Source organism: Anabrus simplex, chromosome 3, assembly GCF_040414725.1.
Source record: "Anabrus simplex isolate iqAnaSimp1 chromosome 3, ASM4041472v1, whole genome shotgun sequence".
Taxonomy (NCBI): domain Eukaryota; kingdom Metazoa; phylum Arthropoda; class Insecta; order Orthoptera; family Tettigoniidae; genus Anabrus; species Anabrus simplex.
In genome coordinates, this window is record NC_090267.1 from 199,673,955 (window position 1) to 199,696,941 (window position 22,987).

Sequence of the window (22,987 nt, forward strand, 5' to 3'; positions counted from 1 at the left end):
TGGTGTTCCTTGCTGGTGCCCACTTAGTCTGAAATACAGCTCGAAATTTCCTTTGTGTCCCCATAAAACTTTTTGATTCGCAATAAAAGATAACTGTTGTGGCGCGTTCCTGAACGGAGAGCTAACTGTTGTGGCGCGTTGCTGAACGGAGAGTCGGCTGTGGTCGCCCATGGCAAAAAGCTCACTGGAATGCATGCATTTGGAGATAAAGCAGTCGTGTCCCCTCTACCGATATTTCCATGAAACAGGGAAGGTGTGTGCGAAATTTTAACAACATAGTACATACGTTGCATTTTATATTTGCTTTTCAAATGTGTCGACTATTCGTGCGCCACCCTCTAGAATAGGTGGTAATGGAAATCAAAGAGGAATCTGGAAAAGGAATCACACTCCAAAGACAGGAAATCAAAACTCTGAGGTTTGCCGATGATATGGTTATTTTATCTGAGTGTGAAGAAAATTTGGAGAAACTGCTGAATGGTAGTGACACAGCTTTGGAGAAGGAGTGAAAATGAAAATTCACAGCCTGTTTCCAGTTATTCGACCGGGTCAGGAATGGAATGAATGAAGTCCCATCTAGCGGTGAGGATAGGAATTGTGCCGGCTGCCGAAGCCTGTCATACTTCTCTGGGGCAATGATTAATGACTGACAGATGAAATGAAATTATATTGGAGCATGTTGCTGGAAGGAATTATAACAGGGAAAACTGGAGTACCCGGAGAAAAACCTGTCCTGCCTCTGCTTTGTCCAGCACAAATCTCACATGCAGTGACCGGGATTTGAACCACAAAACCCAGCAGTGAGAGGCCGGCGCGCTGCCGCCTGAGCCATTTAGGCTTGGAGAAGGAGTAAAAGATGAAAATAAATCAATCCAAAACTAAAGTAATGGAGTGCAGTCAAATGAAATCAGGTGACGCAGGTAATATTAGATTAGTCTTAAAGGAAGTAGATGAATATCGTTACAAGGGTGGTAGAATAACGAATGATGGCAGAAGTAAAGAGGACATAAAATGCAGACTAGCACAAGCAAGGAAGACCTTTCTTAAGAAAAGAAATTTGCTCACTTCTATATAAGAATTAGAAAGATGTTTTTGAAGACTTTTGTATGGAACGTTGCATTGTATGGAAGTGAAATATGGTTGACAACTAGCTCAGAAAATAAGAGAATAGAGGCTTTTGAAATGTGGTGTTACAGAAAAATGCTGAAGGTGAGATGGGTAGATCGAATAACAAATGAAGAGATAATTGAATTGTTGAGAGGAGAATGGTTTGGCAAAATTTGATGAGAAGAAGGGATAGAATGATAGAACACATCTTAAGACACCTGGGACTTATTCAGTTAGTTTTTGAGAGAAGTGTAGGTGGTAAAAACGGCAGGGGTAAACAAAGGCATCGATGTGACAAACAGATTAGAGTACAATAGATGTAGGATATAGTAGTTGCGCAGAAATGAAAAGGTTAGCTGAGGATAGGGTGGCATGGAGGGCTGCATCAAACCAGTCTATGGACTGATGACCCAAACAACTTTTTTTTACATTCTTACGCCCTACTTAGGAGCTTGATTGAACCAGCTTAGCTGATGTGTTGGCCTTATTCTCTTCCTCCCAAAATCTCTTCATCCTCTCGCTGAGCTTCTTCCTTCATTCTTCTGTCCAAGTTATAGTGGCTCTGGTGTTGGGTTTGTCTTTAAACTGGTGATTGTCAATTTTGGTTCTGAATTTACATCTGTCCTGCACAATGTTTTCCGATATGTTGATTTGCTGGAGATCTGTTTCAATTTCACAAAGCAGCTGTTCTTGATTTTAGATGAAAGGACCAGGTTGAGGATTCTTTTAGTTAGTCTGTTCATTCTGATAATGTGTCCATAAAATTTCAATCGTCCTTTCTGAAAAGTGTGAGATAATATTTAAGAATGACATATATTTCCTGGGATGGTTTTTTCCTCCATACAAACTGGGCCAAACATTTTTCTTAAAATTATGGTTTCTGAAGCATGTCATGCCAATGGACCACCAGGCAAGGCAATTAATTGATGAAGAAATGGATAAAGAAATGAAATGAAATGAAATTGAAATGGCAGTAAAAAATGAAGAATGGAAAAACTGTTGGAATAGATGACATTTCAGTGGAGATGATAAAGGTAGCTGGAGCTGTAGGCCTGCAGTGGACATACTGAGTTCTTTTGATTGTCTGGAAGAATAAGAAGGTCCCTGAGGATTGGTAAAAAGGAATAATCATCCCAATTTTCAAGAAAGACGATAAGAATGTATTGAAGAAATACAGGGGAATTATTCTGATATCCCATGTTGCTAAGGTAATGGAGAAGATACTGGAAAGTAGGATAAGACTGAGGGCTGAAAATCAGATACAGGAAAATCAGTTTGGTTTTAAAAGTGGAAGGTTAACAATAGAGCCCATTTTCATTGTGAGGCAACTAATGGAAAAGCAATGGGAGTATGGGAATGATATGGTGATGACATTCATTCACACTGAAAAGGCATATGACAGTATCCCCAGAACTAAAGTTTGGGACAGTCTGGTGCAAAAGGGAATTGGACAGGGATTAATAACAATGATCATGGCAACGTACTGTACAAGGAAAGTTGTAGTTGCTTGCAAACGCAGTTGGCAGGACAAGTTGGTTCAAAATCACTAGTGTGCTGAGACAGGGAAGTGTTCTATTACCAATCCTGTTTACAATAGTAATGGATGATATGAAAACAGCAAAAGCAGTATATGGAGGAAGAGAAATGAACATGATGTTATTTGCAGATGATATTGTGATTGGGGGAGAAGAGAACATGAATGTTCAAGAACAATTGGATGTGGTGAATGGGAAGATCAAAGAATGTGGACTGAAAATAAGTGCAGAAAAAAGTAAAACTCTTCTTATGAATAGAGGGGAGAAGGAAGGGAAATGTCAGATTAGACTTGCAGACAAGCCCTTGGAATTAATGGAGACATTCAGATACCTGGGGAGTGAATTAATGGAGAATGCTCGACTGGATGCTGAAATTAGTAAGAGGATTCAATCTGGAAGCTCTTTCTATCATAGTGTAACAAACATGTTATGGGACAAAGATGTGCCATTGGAAGCAATGGAATCTATGTACAAGATGTATTACGAACCTATAATACCTAATGGAGCAGAAACTTGGACAATGACAAAGAAGGATGAGAGTCGAATACAGGCAGCCGAAATGAAGTTCTTGAGGAGTATGATGCAGAAGAGTAGAAGGGACAAAATAAGGAATGAGAAAATCTGGGAAGAAATTGGATTGGAAAAATGAATTATAGAATAGAGAAGAGCCGGTTAAGATGGTTTGGGCAGATAAACCGAACGAATGATGAAAGAATGCCAAAAAAGGTGATGGAAATGCAAATGAAAGGAAGGAGAGGCCGCAAAAAACCACGATTGAGATGGAAGGATACAATCCAATGCAGTATTAGAGAAAGAAACCTGAACTGGGACGCGGTGTTGGAGGAGGAGTGGTGGAAAGACCGAAGAAAGTGGAGAGGAACCATATTTAACCCTACCTACCTACAGCTGGATACTGGGAGATGATGATGATGATGATAATGATGAAGCATGTAACGCATAAGGTTTGATTACTGTGTCTAAGTTTGCTTTCTGAGATACTGATTTTTATTGTACCTGTTCCAAGTGATCCTGTAAGCTTTCTATAATTTGGAAATCTTTATTTGCTTCATGGTTTAAACCAGAGGGTTGAATAATTCCTACCAAATATTTGAATTGGTTCACCGGAATGATTTTGAGGAATTTAGTTATTATACACTGACTGACAGAGCAAATGCAACACCAAGGAGGAGTGGTTCGAAAGGGATGAAAGTTGGGGGAAAAACAGAGACGGCACGGACGAATAATTGATGTTTATTTCAAACCGATATGCAGGTTACACAATGCGCACGGCATCGACTCAGTAGGATGTAGGACCACCGCGAGCGGCGATGCACGCAGAAACACGTCGAGGTACAGAGTCAATAAGAGTGCGGATGGTGTCCTGAGGGATGGTTCTCCATTCTCTGTCAACCATTTGCCACAGTTGGTCGTCCGTACGAGGCTGGGGCAGAGTTTGCAAACGGCGTCCAATGAGATCCCACACGTGTTCGATTGGTGAGAGATCCGGAGAGTACGCTGGCCACGGAAGCATCTGTACACCTCGTAGAGCCTGTTGGGAGATGCGAGCAGTGTGTGGGCGGGCATTATCCTGCTGAAACAGAGCATTGGGCAGCCCCTGAAGGTACGGGAGTGCCATCGGCCGCAGCACATGCTGCACGTAGCGGTGGGCATTTAACGTGCCTTGAATACGCACTAGAGGTGACGTGGAATCATACGCAATAGTGCCCCAAACCATGATGCCGCGTTGTCTAGCGGTAGGGCGCTCCACAGTTACTGCCGGATTTGACCTTTCTCCACGCCGACGCCACACTCGTCTGCGGTGACTATCACTGACAGAACAGAAGCGTGACTCATCGGAGAACACGACGTTCCGCCATTCCCTCATCCAAGTCGCTCTAGCCCGGCACCATGCCAGGCGTGCACGTCTATGCTGTGGAGTCAATGGTAGTCTTCTGAGCGGACGCCGGGAGTGCAGGCCTCCTTCAACCAATCGACGGGAAATTGTTCTGGTCGATATTGGAACAGCCAGGGTGTCTTCCACATGCTGAAGAATGGCGGTTGACGTGGCGTGCGGGGCTGCCACCGCTTGGCGACGGATGCGCCGATCCTCGCGTGCTGACGTCACTCGGGCTGCGCCTGGACCCCTCGCACGTGCCACATGTCCCTGCGCCAACCATCTTCGCCACAGGCGCTGCACCGTGGACACATCCCTATGGGTATCGGCTGCGATTTGACGAAGCGACCAACCTGCCCTTCTCAGCCCGATCACCATACCCCTCGTAAAGTCGTCTGTCTGCTGGAAATGCCTCCGTTGACGGCGGCCTGGCATTCTTAGCTATACACGTGTCCTGTGGCACACGACAACACGTTCTACAATGACTGTCGGCTGAGAAATCACGGTACGAAGTGGGCCATTCGCCAACGCCGTGTCCCATTTATCGTTCGCTACGTGCGCAGCACAGCGGCGCATTTCACATCATGAGCATACCTCAGTGACGTCATTCTACCCTGCAATTGTCATAAAGTTCTGACCACTCCTTCTTGGTGTTGCATTTGCTCTGTCAGTCAGTGTAGGTTGTCCATCTAAGTATCATGAAGCTCCTTCCGTGTATTGAGTTTTCTCGTATGGGATTTGAAGTCCCATTTTGATGGCAATTTCATGTAATTTTTCAATGGAATGAATTGCTTCTTGCCTGTTATTTGACCAGATTACTTCCGCAAAGTGAATTCTATCTTTAAGTATTCTGCCAAGGGTTATTCCTTTAATTTCCTTTTCCCAGGTCTTGATTACTTTAACAAGTACAAGATTGAACACTAACGGAGACAATCTGTCTCCTTGATGGACCCCTGTGTTAACAGTAAAAGGCTCAGATATTTTGCCTAGGAATTTAACTTTTGAAGTAGTGCCAGTTAATGTTTATCTGATTAATGCCCTGGTTTTAAATCCACTTGAAATTCTTCTAGAGTATTGAAAAGTGTTTGATGGTCTATAGCAGGGCTTCTCAAACGCCCAAAACCTCACGCGTGCAAATCGAAGCGCAAGAGCTCCGTGCACTGTGCATCGGTCCCTCTCGGCTCGGACCAACTCTTCGTCTCTGGGTTACTCGGCTAAGCTCGGCTCGGATTTGGAGCGTTGCGGAGCAAGTGAGGACGAGGGAGACAGAGGGAGCGAGCGAGACAGGCTTGGGGAAAGAGAGAGGTAGCGATATTGCTCCAAATCGAGGAGTGGGGGTCTGCACTCTGGTCAACCAAGTGAAGTCGTCTTTTGCACCATGCACAGTGTATGCTCCAGGCGCATGTACCCTGAGAGGCCCTGGTCTATAGAGTCATATGTTTTTTTGAAATCTGCAAAACTAATGACAGTTTGTCTGGTTTTGCGTATTTGTAGGATAGTTTTAAGATTAAGGGTTTGTTCCATACAAGATCTTCCTTTTTGGAAACCTGCCTGGTATTCACGAATTAGATGGTCTGTTTGTTTATCAAGTCTAGTGAGCAGGGTTTTGGAAAAAAAATTGTAAGCAACTGATATCAAGCTGATTGATGTTGGTTTTATCCCCTTTCTTGTGTAGTGGATGGATTAGTGCACATTTCCAATCTTCATGGATTTCTTCAGTGATCCAGATGTTTTCAAGAATCCAGCTGATTTTCTGGCCTATGCTCTTACCTCCTATCTTCAGCATTTTGGCAATTATGCCATCTTCCCCTGGGGATTTTGTTATTTTTGAGAACATGGATTACGTTTTTGACTTCTTCCAATGTTGGGGGTTCTGAATCTTGATTAGATGAGGGTGTTTCAAAGATGAGTTGTTCTTTTGGGGGATTCACAGTTTAAAATATCCTTGAAATACACTGCTGGATGTTTGCAATTTTCTTGATTATTCATTTATGATGTTCCATCCGGGCATTTGAAACAGCATTTGAAGCAAAGACCAGGTGCCTGATAATTTTATATTTCTTCTCGGAAAGTTATATAAAAGTACGTGTATTGTTTTTGTAAAATCTTTTTCAATTTCTGCCAATCTGTAGTGATCATATTTTCATTTCTCAGACCTGGTGATTTTTTATGTTTGTGTCTGTATTTTGATTAAATCCGCCAGGTTAGTTCAGTTTCATGATAATTCCATTTCTGCCAGGCTTTAATTCTAAAATTTATGGCTTTGGCACAGGCCTCATTCCACCATTTATGTTTGCGTTTCCTGGGTGGTGTGCCAACATTTTGAGAAACCTTCAAAACTGTGTCTTTGAGTTCTACCCAGTTCGAAGGATTGTGAGTAGGGATACTTTCAATGAAAGTACTGGTGATCTGTTTAAGAAATTAAGGATCGACACACAGGGTTTTTGTTATTCTTAGTTTGGACCTGTTTGGTTGAAATTTTACCTTGATTAAGGGTAGATAGTGGTCAGAGTCAATGATTCCTTTTTTTTAACTTTAACATTCATAATTTCTTTTTGATTGTTCTTGGATATACCCATATGATCTATTTGAAATTCTCCCAAGTGAAAATTTGGGGATCCTTAGGCTTTTTCTTGTGTGGAAGAACTCAGAAATCTGTTGACGTTAATTTGAGATCAAAATTTTTGCAAAAGTCAGTTAATATTTTCCATTTTACTAGTCCTATTGTGCGGTCCGGCCCCACGGTGTATGGGGCAACGCTTCCGCGTGTCAATCGTCAGTCCCGGGTTAGATTCCCGGCCGGGTCAGGGTTTTTTAATTGTAAATGATTAATATCCCTGGCCTGTGTACTGGGTGTTTGTGCTGTCCTTAACACTCCTTTCCTCATATTCAACACTCTACACTTCCCCATTTCCAATTACATGCAGGTTTATACATATGGTGCAAGTAGGGGCAAAAAATCTCTATAGGTTGATGCCCCGAACAAATAGTATTTATTTTTTTTAAATCGAATTGTGCGCTGGGTATAGTCCTACAATGGTCCTGAATTTCTTTTCACTGCCAGTGCGGGCATTAAAATCTCCCAATAGAATTTTTATGTGATGTTTTGGAATTGTGGCTGTAGTTTCTTCTAGTATTTCCCAGTAGTCTTCTATCATTTGTAGATATTTTTGATTGTAGTTATTGGTGGGAGCATGCACATTAATCAGTGTATAAGCTTTGTTTCCTGATTTAATGAATAATGTTGAAATTCTTTCAGAAAGTGAAGAAAAGTTAAGTATTGAGTTAATATTGTTTCTTCTTACAGAAAATACAATGCAAAATTGTAATGGCTTCTTATAAAGGGAGATTGCTGGCTTGCCTTTGTAAATTCTATAATTTCCTGAGTCAAAATGATTTTCATCCATGTAGCCTATGTGGTTTCCTGACATGCTAAAATTTGTGTGTTTAAGTTATCTAACATGTCTGTTAATTGCTTTAACTTCCCAGTTTTCCGAAGTGTGTTGATGTTTAGACTACCAATGAAAGTCTTACATTTTGGGCAAAGAGATTTGGGAAGCTCCGATATATTCCTGCATGATGTTCTCGGTCCCCCAGAATCTGATGACCGAGAAAAACTAGTATGTCTACTGGTGCCTGGGGTAGCTGCATCATTGAAAAACTACATCACGCTAATAGATTGAAGGTAGTGGGGAGATTGATTGTGATCAACCTCATGTTACAACTAAGGTACTGAGTCTTAAAGGTTGCTTCAAGATCAATCAATCAATCAATCAATCAATCAATCAATCAATCAATACTGATCTGCATTTAGGGCAGCCGCCCAGGTGGCAGATTCCCTATCTGTTGCTTTCCTAGCCTTTTCCTAAATGATTTCAAAGAAATTGGAAATTTATTGAACATCTCCCTTGGTAAGTTATTCCAATCCCTAACTCCCCTTCCTATAAATGAATATTTGCCCCAGTTTGTCCTCTTGAATTCCAACTTTATCTTCATATTGTGATCTTTCCTACTTTTATAAACGCCATTCAAACTTATTCGTCTACTAATGTCATTCCATGCCATCTCTCCGCTGACAGCTCGGAACATACCACTTAGTCGAGCAGCTCTTCTTCTTTCTCTCAATTCTTCCCAACCCAAACATTGCAACATTTTTGTAACGCTACTCTTTTGTTGGAAATCACCCAGAACAAATCGAGCTGCTTTTCTTTGGATTTTTTCCAGTTCTTGAATCAGGTAATCCTGGTGAGGGTCCCATACACTGGAACCATACTCTAGTTGGTGACTCAAACAACAACAACAACATATTTAACGTGAAGAACATAAAATACCATACGCTCATTCACTTTATCAGCAAGTATATACGCATGATGAAAATACAATCGTCATTCCATCGGCAGACTAGCTGATGTACCCGTGCTTCGCTACCGAATTCTAGATTGTATACAGAATTGTAGGTTAGGTAGAGTACACGTTGTGATCAAGACTGTATTAAATTGCATAGATCTTTCTGTTGCCCTAGAAACGCGACGGATAAATCACCAAACGTCTTTTCCCATATGAAGACTGCGTTTGGGAATTTTCATTGGAATAGTAGGCCCGCTTGCCTACCATCATTAACAATCAGGTTGGGGCTTTCTCTATAATGGCAGACACTCCGTCTCCATCTGCCTTTTTACATCCTCAGAAAGACTGTCTTACTGGTTTTCCCAAATGAAATGAACATAGGTCATTACAATGACGTCAGTAGGAATGGAACGAGTAAAAGCAATGATTTCACATGAAATACTCGATCAAATGAAAAACCACACATTTTCTCACTTTTAACGAACAATACTACGCTGCCGATCTAACAGTCCAAAGTTCCAGAGCTGGAACGACCAGGCCGCAGACAGCCGTGATACGTGAACACTCTTAGTCCTTTTTCGGGGAAGGGGGTCGAAGAGTGAAGATTCCCAGGGCAAAAACTATGCCCTTTTACTAATCTGTTTCCTAGGAGTACCCAATGAGTCGGAAAATCTCAATTCACTACACTGGCGGCGGAAAAATATCAATCTGTCTGTCATTTTACGGCATTGAGCCACCTCTCCTCCTTTCCCTGGTCTTCATACTGGCAACAGCAACTACTGAGCTACTCAGTCCACCCAGTAGGTACTGCAGGCGGAATTATTATTATTGGTATACCAAGCTCGATAGCTGCAGTCGCTAAGTGCGGCCAGTATCCATTATTCGGGAGATAGTGGGTTCGAGCCACACTGTTGGCAGACCTGCAGAAGGTTTTCTGTGGTTTCCCATTTTCACACCTTAATTGAGGCTGATTCCTTCCCATTCCTAGTCCCTTCTTGTCCCATCATCACCATAAGACCTGTTTCAGTGCATTGTAAAACAACTTGTAAAAAAAATCTATTATGGGTGTATTTATGGCTTACCCCCATATCAATTTTATATTCAAAATTACCTGAACCTTAATTATTACATCAAGATTTTGTAAATTATAAGCAGCTTCACTTATTGTGCTTTTCTTGGTTAAGAATGGTGAGGTTCTAGTAATTCTTTTTATGGACTCAGTACTAGTCACTTTATAATGAGGACAGTCGGGAACACTTATAGTATAGAACATTTTTTAGTCTCCTAATTTTGCCTACAGATGAAAAATCATTGTCTTTGGAATGAAGGCCAGACAACAGAAGAAACAGAATATCTGTTTGGGACAAAATTATTGCAAGAAATTGCTTTGAGCAACCAGTGGCAGTGGGCTCTCAGGAGCACATGAGCATGTGAACACCCAGTTGTAACGCATATTCACACATTCATGGATACCAGTAATTCAAAATTGTTTCCTTTTTTTGACCTGATTTCGTCAATCGATCGAAAGGATTCTACTTATATTGAAGCTCCGTTACATTGACAGCTGTCCATTTCGACTGACAATGCTAGGGAGTACACTGGAGATTTTGCTACAAACCTTAAGACTATACGCATGCGCATGGAGATGATGTCATGGTTTATGCACAGATATATCCATAAGCGAGGAGCACGGTAAGGAATGTGCCTTTCCATCTACAACCATCCTCGAACCAGAGATAGTATTACAGTTGACCACAAGGGTCCACCACCTCCCCTATTACTATTGGCCAGAGCTCCCAGAAGTTACTATTGCATTACATCGCTGGAAGATTTTGCTAGTAGCTAATTCTGAACAGGTTTTCGTAGTCACGGGATCAGAAAGCCAGAGCCTCAGCCAAAGCCTGAACGACTCAGCCCGGCAGTCGTAATTTTACTTTTCTTGTACACTCACAGATTAGTCTCGAGAAAATGCATCCTCGGTTATAAGGGTTCTACCATAACATGAGTAGAGAAGCAACCGTACAAGGAACATTTAGTGAAATGACTTAAGTAACTGATTTTGTACTCATTTTCATTCTACTTTGGTATATTTCAGACGTGAAAACAAATTTTGTTGTGAACCCCCTGAAAATTTGGTCAGGAGCCGCTGCTGTGAGCAATTATTTAGTTCTGTGCTTGTCTACAGGAAATTAGTGAAATTATAGTGTCTCTTTGCTCTTTCTACTGCTTAAAGTAAAAAAAGGCACACAAAAATTTGCTAACACTGTTCAAGAAAACCAAATCACTAAACTACATCATTTAAAAAATCAAATTAGGGCATAAAGGAGAATTATTCTACATGACCAAGTTATCGTGAGTAATTGCCCCTTATTATATTTTTCATTACCAGCAGTATATTTGTGAAATTATAGTGCCCCTTTGCTTTTCTAATTTTGTTTGGAGTACAAAAAAGGGCACACAAAAACATCACATATTTGGACACTTGTGAACACAGTTTGGAAAAACAAGTCACTACACTACACAATAAACAATGTAATAGCTCATAACTATTGACTCTCAGTAACAAACAACTTACTGTGAACCCATTAGCAACACTAGCAACAACAATGTAACACATCTGAAACTGAGATAAGTAAATACCTATTTTGTCAAAACTTTGACCCTGTGCTTTGTTAATGGTCATTTAGAAAGTAGTACATAACGGGAAGGTAGGTCACTGTCATTAGACACCAAATCAAGCCGAGGTATATCAGTTATCTGATTCTAATTTTATAATTTTATCATACACTGCTGGAAAAAAGCATGTCGGTGCAGGCAATAAAAGAATTAGAGTACATATTTACTGTAAAACTAAAGAACAGAAAATTATGTACAAAAAAACAAAACTATGTACATCTCCTCTTCAGGCATAATTCTTTACTTCGAGTCACTTGCAAAGAGTTTTTCTTTTCCTCCCCTTTACTATGGGCCTATAGAAGTGTTTCAACTTAAGGCAGCAAGTAGGATGAATGCCACAATTACACTTCATTTTTATGGCAGGATCTTTCTGACGAGTCACCACTCAAAGAAACTGTTTCTGGTATTTCGTCACCTGGCAAATCACTGTCATCACTGAAAACATAATCTTCATAATCTTCTTCTAACATATCCCGAATATCGTCAGAACAACATGGATCGCACATTTTAGTTTATTGAAACACTAACCAATCACGTAGAACAACAACAGAACACTGCCATGCGGTGTGGCACTTCAAGCGACTGACGCTTTGTTTTAGACAGTACATAAGCAAAGAAATCTGTTCGATAGTTCAGCTAGATGAATCGAAATAGCCAATGAACTGAACTATTGATTAGTGCAAAGTTTGACTATATTCATTAAATGGTTGCCCAGCAACGCGGCTCTAAAAAAAAAGTCGTTAATAACGACTTCATCATTTCACAGACGCATAAATGAGTCGTTATTAGCGACTCATATCACTTGCAGGGTTAAATGTGTGTTTCTTTAATTTTAAAGGAGATTCCAACAACATATTTCCACACCTGCAACATCTTCAGTTTCCGAGATATAAGTATCCCCATAAAAATAATTCAACTCATTCAACCCAGTACTCCCTCCCCCACTCCCCGCTCCCCCCTCCCTCAAACTATGTGGATTTTCTGCAAACAAGAAATACACGTTTCTTCATTTATAAAGAAGATTCCTCATACCAATTTTCACATCTGTAACATGTGCATTTTTTGAGATATAAGTATCCTCATAAAAAGAACTCAACTCATTTTTCACTTCTTTTCACTCCCGTTATGTGGCTTCTACGAAAACAAAAAAATACTTGTTCCTGTATGTTTAAAGGACTTTACAAACACATATTTCCATGTCTGTAACACCTTCAGCTTTTTAGATATAAGTATCCACATAAAAAGAATTCAATCCCTGTATCAGTCCTCCACCCCACCACCTCAACTAAGTGGTTTTTCCAAAAACAAAACTACATGTCTCTCTATTTTTAATTCAAGTTGATTCAAAATACCAATTTCACATCTAGAAGATGTTTTTTGAGATATACTCATTTTAAAAATTCACCCACTTCTTTCCTTTTCAACCCTCCCCTCTTCCCAAATTAAGGGATTTTCCAACAACCAAAAAATATGTGTTTATTTATTACATACAAACAAACCTTACATCTTTATATATTAGTATAGATTAAGATTTTCCAAGAACAAAAGAATATGTTGTATACCTTAATTTTTAAAGGAGATTCCAAATACCAATTTCCATGCCTTTAAACTGTTAAGATTGAGATATAGGTATACTTATTTTTTAAAATTCATCCACCTTTTCACCACGTTAGCGATGGAATATCCAAAACTCCTCCCTTAGCGAGCACCTACACTATAATATAAATGTATCCTCAAAATTTCATTTCCTTTCTGTACAATGCACACCTGCTACTACTTATCTGCATCCATGAAGACTGATTATGGCACTAAGATATCTTGTTTGTAAATACACGCCTTATGGACTAACGCTAAATTACTATTCCACAGGTATCGCAATAAAATGCAGCAAGTATCTGCCGTATACAGAGAGGAGGTGCCAGTCTCCTTGGACAGAGCCATCTGGTGGATTGAATACGTGCTTCGACACAAAGGTGCCCCTCATTTGAGGAGTGCAGCATTGGATCTTCACTTATATCAATACTTATTATTAGATGTTATTGCTGCCATACTTCTTGCTTTGGCAGTTGTTTTTAGTATTGCTTATTATATTCTAAAACTGTTGTTCTCTTATGTAAGTCAAAGTAAGCTAGCATCATTTGTAAAGAAGACTCAGTGACACTGAAACCTAGTATTTATAAATATAAATACCATTAAGAGATCAAATGTTGTTCCAATTAGAGCTTGAGGAGTACAAGACATGACTTGATGTTATCTCGACCAGGGCCTCTCAAACGCCCAAAATCTGATGCGTGCAAACTGAGGTGCAGATTTCCAGTGCACAGTGCATCGGTCCCACTCGGCTCAGCTCGGACCAACGCTTCGTCTCTGGGCTACTCAGCTAAGCTCGGCTCAACTCGGCTTGGATTTGGAGCACTATGGACCAAGTGAAGAAGAGGGAGACAGGCGGAGCGAGCGAGACTGAGTGGGGAAAGAGAGAGACAGCGCTATTGCTTCAAATCCAGGAGTGGGGATCTGCACTCTGGTCAACCAAGTGAAGTCGTCTTTTGCACCGTGCACAGTGCAATGCACTGGTGCATGCAATCTGAGAGGCCCTGATCTAGAGTGTTGAAAGTCCAAAATTTTGAAAAATATTGCAACATGAATACTTTAGTTCATTTTATAATGATCCATTCAACTCTAAGCACATCATTAGAGACAATTTTCCTATTTTCCTGTAAGACTATTTATTGCAGATTAAACAAACTTTAAATTTGTTAGAAAACATGTTTCAGTAAATTGACTGATTTTATACCTACGTCTCCCACCGTATACCTATATAGAGTGTTAACAAATGTCCCATCTGTCTATGACTCCAAGAAATATAATCTATCCTGATCTTTTAAAAAGAAATTATCTTCATCCCAGTATTTCAATCAATTAATCAACATTGATCTGCATTTAGGGCAGTTGCCCAGACGGCAGATTTCCGTTCTGTTGTTTTCCTAGCCTTTTTGTTAATGATTGCAAAGAATTTGGAAATTTATTGAACATCTCCCATGAAATGAAATGTTGTATGGCTTTTAGTGCTGGGATATCCCAGGACGGATTCAGCTCGCCAGGTGCAGGTCTTTTTATTTGACTCCCGTAGGTGACCTGCGTGTCATGATGAGGATGAAATGATGATGAAGATAACACATACACCCAGCCCCCGTGCCACTGGAATTAACCAATTAAGGTTAAAATCCCCGACGCGGCCGGGAATCGAACCCGGGACCCTCTGAAGCGAAGGCCAGTACGCTGACTGTTCAGCCAACGAGTCGGACAACACCTCCCATGGTAAGTAGTTATACCAATCCCTAACTATAAACAAATATTTGCCTCAATGTGTTCTCTTGAATTCCAACTTTATCTTCATAAGTTATTGTAATATTTTCTACTTTTAAAAACGCCACTCAAACTTATTCACCTACCAAAGTTATTCCATGCCATCTCTCCACTGATAGCTCCGAACATACTGCTTAGCCGAGCAGCTCATCTCCTTTCTCCCAAGTCTTCCCAGCCCAAACTTTGAAACATTTTTCATAATGCTACTCTTTTGTCGGAAATCACCCAGAACAAATTGAGCTGACTTTCTTTGGATATTTTCCAGTTTTTGAATCAAGTAATCCTGATGAGGGTCCCATACACTGGACCCGTACTCTAGTTGGGGTCTTACCAGATACTTAAATGCCCTCTCCTTTACATCCTTGTTACAAATACAGTACTAAATACCCTCATAATCATGTGCAGAGATCTGTACCCTTTATTTACAATCCCATTTATGTGATTAGCCCAATAAAGATCTTTCCTTATATTAACACCTAGGTACAAACAGTGATCCCCATAAGGAACTTTCACCCCTTCAACGTAGTAATTAAATCATCATACCATTGCCTGCTGTCCATCTCATGACATTGTCAAGCTCTTTTTGCAGTTGCTCACAATCTTGGAAATTATTTATTGCTCTTATACAGAATAACATCATCCTCAAAAAGCCTTATCTCTGATTCCACTTCTTTACTTATATATATATATATATATTGAACCCATGACCTTTGTGCCCTAAGAACATAATGCGTAAATTGACAATTTAATTAGAAGTTCGATTCGTAATGGCATGGATTTGACACGTGACGAGGGGGTGATTACCTTCGGTCCCACGCTCTGGGATACGTGACGTCAGTCGCACGTGTCAACGGCGGAAGAATCTTAAGTCAGGTTTGTGAACTATTTCAAAGCGCGTGTATACGGCGTGCCCCAAGCCAAGTCAAAAAAATATAGTGCCTATCAAAGGAGGTCATTTATCCCACAAATCGAACACGTACACATTTTTATTGTCCATGAACACCACTGCCAGAAATGTAGCGAGTATGTAGTCACCTTCAAAACTCTTGTAATTACAGTTTAATTAAGTCAGAAAATTTATAGAAATTTACTTGGCGGCAAAGGGAGATACCCGAAGAGAGGGGGTAACTGGTATAAATATGAAGGGACGCCATGACGAAGCCTCCTTCTCCTGCATTTATGGTACGAAGCGGACGATAAAGTGTTGAGCTGCTCTGTGAAATCAAACAACAAAAGTAGACTAAGTTAAACCGCAGATTTTAGCCATTGTGGCTGGGGTCTTGACTCCATGTGGAGATAGTTCCTTGAGTGGAAATAATTGTACCAGATAGGACGGTCAAAGTACTGAATAAATTTTCCTGTGATAATTAAAGTAATTCGTGTGCGGAAGTAATTACAGTCCATCGTGTGCGCTCAAAGGAAGAAAAGTGAAGGGCATTTCTTTTTTTATGCTTTATTCCAGGAAACCTGAAGAAATATAATAATCTAAAGCCAGAAATGTAAAAATGGCTAAATAAAAATGCCAGGGTCGCAGGTGAGGCCTATGACGAACACTGATGTGACTACATAAGGTATGTGACTTTCCATCTTACTACCTATTATATCTTGTTTCATGATCTCTAAATGTGTATTTGAATGGGGTATATACGACGCAGTGGTCACCCCTATATGTTTTTTTCTGTAAATGTTAGAATACGACTAAAAGAGTCATTTGTTTTATTTTCCACTTGGATAAAATTTTGAAGTCTTGCAAGTGCCGTATGATGATGTAAAAAGTTATTGAATAGGGTTTCGAAGTGATATCACGTCCAATGTAGATCGTCATTTCCGTGTGTTTACGGCCTATATTTTGTGATGTCAAATTAAGATGTTCATTCGACGTAATTTTTTTTGTCTGTAATTTTGACGATAATAATATAGAAATCCATGGTTACTCATTTTCAATCGAGTGCAAGCGCGCTGTCGGGTGAGAATCTAGCGTGATGAATTCGGTCACGGAGAGAAACGTTTTCTAGTCCCATTTTAAACTGTGTCTGACTGACAATAAAAAGATCAAGTAGAAATTTTCAGTCATTTTTCGTAAAAATCAAGTTATTAAAAATACGATGTCATGTTATGCGAAGTTGTTCATTATTAATGCATTGTGCGTATTAGTCGTCAGGAATTCTAGTAAGGATTTTATTCCAGTTCTTTGTCGGTGATTGTTGCGAGTAGGGAAACAGAGGTTAGTTGTCGTGTGAGTCGAAATGAGATTTGTGAATCAGGGATGAGACCTGTCATTGAAGCCGGGACATGGAAGCCCGAGGAATATTTTATAATGTTGGGAATGGAAAGCAATATATAGAATTCCATAGCGGTATTAATTTGCGACGTATATAATTATTGTGGGCATCTTGAAGCATAATCTATGTGAATTTTATTGGTCAGGAATATCGTATTTTGTAATTAGTCTTTTGCGAAGTTAAACGTTTCATTCTTTGAGGTCAGTCAGGCATGATGAACAGATGTTCCATATCGAGATTGACAGACAGGGAGGGGTCGTTTGTAGTTGAGACCGCCAGCGGATCGAAAGGGAAACGAGTTGTAACGGGACATGTAGTGGTTTACGTGTAGGATTGAGATTTCATTCGTGGCGACGGAGAAAAATAATTATGGAATCTAGTTGAAATTTTCATCCGGTAATAACCTGAGTATTGTTGGATACTGTGAATTTTAATTGGGGACGTAATGAGCATTTGAAACCACGAACTTAGAGTATAAAGAGTACTAGTAACCAAATTCAGGGTTGTCCAAAATATAGAGCGGTGGTAGTGATGATTGTTTGTCTGTGAGGGGTGCGCAAACGTTATAAAATGTTATGACGAGATATGACATCGTAATTATATGGCGAGTTGCTTTTGGTTTGTACGTAGATTATTAGGATATCGCAGTGTTAATAATGGCTAGGATTAGATTAGATTTAAAGTGTGAGATCATGAGACAAGATATATAACTGGACATGAATTATGTAACAATTCTTTTCCAGCCAGATAAATATCACAGGATTGAATTTACATCACAGCTGCGTAGGAATTTGTGAAGAAACCAGAGTCCGCGGAGATAGAATTTGTTATCCTTTAAGATTTCATTAAATCATTTAAATTTATTTAATTATTAAATTCAGTGAAACCGCATTTCGAAATAACTTTAATCAAGCGAATAACTTGGAGATGCATTCTGGAAATCTTAGTTTGTTTTCTGGGGAATATTTAAATGGTAACGTAACGATTAAGGGGACATATCCGAAGGAAATGGATTTTACTGCCACAAAGTTTGTGAGCATTGCTATTGTTGTAATTATTTAACTTTGATTGATTGAGCAGTGACTGTGCTGGGGATATTCAAGTGGAAACTTTGGTCATCAACCGATGTAACTTAATTGTGTTTATCCTTCAGCTTAGAAACTTGGATGGTCAAGGGGTCATCAACCTCAGTGACTTACATTAGGGCCCTATGCCACTTGCGGTCATCATCCACATTGACTTTAAAGTAACTTAGAAGTTTAGATGTCGATCCATGACATAGACGCAGGTCACATCGAGTCAATTAAGAGTCCATGTCGTATGACCACTGTGTGGCACACACCGATTGGACGGCCTTAATTATACCCAGAGTCCAGAGTTCGTGTTACGAGGGCTGGACCATAACGAATCACTATGATGGTACATGTGGTCTCACATGGAAGCCGAATTTAAGGATTTCCAGACTTTCTTTTCTTTAATAAAAAATGAGACAATGGTTTCTAGTAAGAATGCCCATCAGGCAGATACGTCAAAGGCTCACCAGTGTTCTAACCTTATATGTAATAAAATGATTGTGGTGTCCACTGGACATGTGTAATTTCACTAAAACCGTTGACATATCAGAGTGCTTCCGAATTTCCTGAATAAATTGGAATCTTTTAAACAGACCTTTCATTCAAAGTAGATAGATTAGAATTACTGAACCCTACCTTTACCTCCGCAAGTGACGAAGAACCCGATACGACCCAAGAGACAGATCTCATGAACTTTGCTGATATGTAGGAAAGGTAGGTATCCCTAAATATGGACCAAAAGTGTTCAATATATATATAAGAAAATTTAAAGATCCAATAACACTGCCATCAGGAATTCCCCTCTTAATGATGACATGATCAGATAAAGCTTTGCCTACACTAATTCTCTGAGTTCTATTTCCTAGAAATGTAGCCACTCATTCAGTCACTCTTTTGTCTAGTCCAATAGTCCTCATTTTTTCCAGTAGTCTCCCATGATCCATCCTATCAAATGCCTTAGGTAGGTAATCACGATACAGTCCACTTGACTTCTTGAATCCAAGATACCTGCTATATCTTGCTGGAATCCTACAAGTTGAGCTTCAGTGGAATAACCTATCCTAAATCTGAACCACCTTCTGTCGAACCACTTATTAATTTCACAAACATGTCTAATATAATCAGAGATAATGCTTTCCCAAAGCTTACATACAATGCTTGTTAAACTTACTGGCCTGTAATTTTCATCTTTATGTCTATTACCCATTCCTTTATACACAGGGGCTACTATAGCAATTCTCTATTCATTTGGTACAACTCCTTCATGCAAACAATAGTCAAATTAGTACTTTGGATACGGTACTATATCCCAACGCCTTGTCTTTGGTACATCCCCAGAAATCTTATCAATTCCAGCTGCTTTTCTAGTTTTCAGCTTTTGTATCTTATTGTGTCTTATTTCCTCTTATGTGCTTTGACATTCTTGGGATCCAAAATCCGACTTTTGTTTCCAGTTTTGAGCTAAATGGAATCTTCATTCTCCAGTATTAACATATATTAAATTTCAGAAATACAGGTGATAGCTCTTCAATATTTTTTTTCACAGTGGAAAGGTAGTCTCCGTAATAATTATTACTGGGCAAGTTGGCTGTGCAGTTAGTGGAACGCAGTTGTGAGCTTGCATCCGGAAGATAGTGGGTTCAAACTGCACTGTCAGCAGCCCTGAAGATGGTTTTCTGTGGTTTCCCATTTTCACACCAGGCAAATGCTGGGGCTGCACTTTAATTCAGGCCAGAATCACATCCTTCCAACTCTCAAGGCCTTTCCTACCCCATCTTCACCATAAGACCTACTTGTATTGGTGTGATATAAAGCTAAATGTTAAAAAAAGTAATGTTATTACTTTTTACTTCAAATTTATTAATCCCACTTTTGGGTGTCAATTATAACTTCTCAAAATACTTTTATTTCACTACTGAGCATCAATTTTAAGTCTAAGAAAATTGTTTTTGTTGTTGTTGTTGTTGTTGTTGTTGTTGTTAGCTGAAACCTATCAAAACATGATGATCAAAGGAGTATAGTGAAGGATTTCCATGTATGACATTCTTTATACAATTACTTTTCAGCAGATTGTAACTTTAAGGACATCAAAAGTTTGCACTCTTCACATTGCAACATATGCCATGGCTGAAAACTGGCTGAGGTAAATTGTAACCTTCATGTTCCAGCATTTCCCCTTAAAGTTTTATTGATCGCGATACAAAATGCCAAGCGAACTGGAAATTGCTGCCACTTAAAAAATGGAAGTGTTTTATCTGATGGAGTTAAATCATCTCAAGCGATTGTAGCTCTCTGCCTATTTTGAATGTACAATGCACTGATCGACCGTTGGGAAGCAAACTGGTTGCTGTTCCTGTCCACGCTACTAATATAAAATGAAGCCCTAAATTGAAGCTCTTAAGCATCAGCATATATACAGGGTTATTCACCTAAGATGTTACACAGAAATAACTTATAAATCATTACCGGGAAAGATATCGGCATTCTGTTTTCATATTCGTAAATGGTACCCAGCAGCTTGCAAAATAATGTGCTACGCTACGTATTCTCATGGGGTGAATAATAACCAAGATATTGATACTAACTCCATATTTTTAAATAGAACGGCTCAAATTCATACAGCTGGTCTAAAAGTTCAACTGCGTACAAATTTCAAAATCGGACAGTTAGTGTTTGAGATATCAATAAGAACAGAATGCGCTGTTCTGCATGCCGCATCAGGCAGCGTGAAGTCGGGCAAGGACATATTGCCACGCAAGCAGGTTCATGGGTGTGATTCCTGCCACAGAATGAATACCAGGAATGTAAGCATATCGTACACATGTGATGGGTTTGCAAAGTGTGTATGACAAGCGAACGCATGATAGGACAGGGAGGTGTGATGTTTTTAAAAGAAATAAAATAATTACTTTGACTTCAAAGGAACATAACGAAAGCTATAATTGTCACTGGTTTCAGTGTACAGTACATACTACTGTATGACATGAGAAAAACATAATACAGGACACCAGAAGACCTCCTTCCAGAAAATGAATAATATCTGAATAATCTCCCTTCCCCGTTGTGTGTTCGCCAGTCATACAATAACGTTGCACACCCAGGGTATCGGGGGAACACTCAAAACCTCGCTGTACGTGGACATATCTTCGCAGTAGCACCTCCAGTGTTTTTTGATCGGCCGGGTGGCTTCACATCTTTAATAACAGCTCCCGCCGACCTGAATCAGCATACAGGCCGACTCCTAGTTGGATGTCAGCCTCCCTACTACGCTTAACCATGGCGACCACCACCACTACCACCACAACGATTTCTGCCCTCACCATTTCCTCCCACCCTACGATGACTTTTATGTCATCCCATCCTTCACCACTTACGTCCACCTCTTTCTCCGTGCCACAAACTTTTCCTCAGATCAGTGTACCACCTCCTCGCTTTCAGTGGCGGTTCGCGGCATGTTACTCTGGCAGAGCTGTGCCACCATTTCTTCCCCCTCCCAATCGTTCCACTTTTCAATGACCAGCATCACGGTATTTCTACATACGGTAATAATAATAATAATAATAATAATAATAATAATAATAATAATAATAATAATAATAATATCACGGTATTTCTACATACGGTAATAATAAAATAATAATAATAATAATAACTCGATGGCACTAGCTGAATAGAAATCTGCTTCTTGCACTACAACACTAAATAATTAATTAACTACACTACAATGACATTTACACACACATTAACAAGCTAACAGCTACTGCAATCATGATTACTTTGGCACTGCACTGTTTCACTGATCACAGACGATGAAAATAAATAAAGAGTGTACGCCCAAATTATCTCGCGTTGCCCAAATCTCAAAGCATAAAGACGTATTTAACAATTGACCAACCTACAAATAGTGCCGTCACCTTATGGTTACATTTTTTAAGCTTCTTTACATAAATGAATTGCTTAAATTGTCAGTGTAATGAAATTCAATGTTTTGGAATTAATCTCTAACAACAGATAATGTAAGACGGAGAGGAAAAAGCCTAAAAACATCATAAAGTGGTTAGCGATGCTGCTGCGGGCTCTGCCGGACAGACCACACACTGCACTCTTCCTTCCCCTGACAAGCTCGTATTGTCCTCCCGCACCCCGCACACTTGCTAACTCTTGGGGCCTACTCAGGGCTCTCCTGCCAGAGCCCGACCGCCTCAAGACTGAAGAGATGACATAGTGCTTACTGGGCAATAGCCACGTTTTACAGCCTTTGCCATATATTTGAAAATAGAAAAGCGAAATATTTACAGGAAAATAATTTATCATTGGATAACTGAATAGCACACTACCATAAGTTCGACTTCGCTACATTTGTCCATCTATTTATGCAATCATTTACAAAGTGAAATTATGTTAAGTGTTTCTGGAAAAGCTGTGGGGCGGCGCCCAAAAGCCTTTCATGCACCAATCGCCACTGCTCGCTTTCTGCGCCACCATTCACCACCTGTCTCTTCGTCTGCACAGCCACCATCTACGACACCGTCAAATCCAGCCGCATCAGCATTGACCGCCCGTCAACCAGCATCACCGCCATCAACATCAGATACCAGCACAGTCTTCAGTTGCGTCGTTCGCGGCGTCGACCCACTCATCTCCGTAAGAGAAGTCCAACACCAGCTACGGCTTCATGCCATACCAGTCCGGAGGGCGTTTCGGATC

The 22,987-nt window shown here is 40.0% G+C and overlaps 1 protein-coding gene across 5 annotated transcripts in view; it reads left to right on the forward strand.

Moving 5' to 3' along the window:
- LOC136866145 (UDP-glucosyltransferase 2) overlaps positions 1-13,746 on the forward strand; it is a 117,148-nt gene extending 103,402 nt beyond the window's left edge. For all 5 annotated transcript variants that reach the window (XM_067142848.2, XM_067142850.2, XM_067142847.2 and 2 more), the window contains one exon: positions 13,429-13,746. In XM_067142848.2, the coding sequence (XP_066998949.2) occupies positions 13,429-13,717 (289 nt within the window). In that variant the 3' untranslated portion in view covers positions 13,718-13,746. The remainder of the gene's footprint in view (positions 1-13,428) is intronic.
- The last annotated feature ends 9,241 nt before the right edge of the window (positions 13,747-22,987 follow it).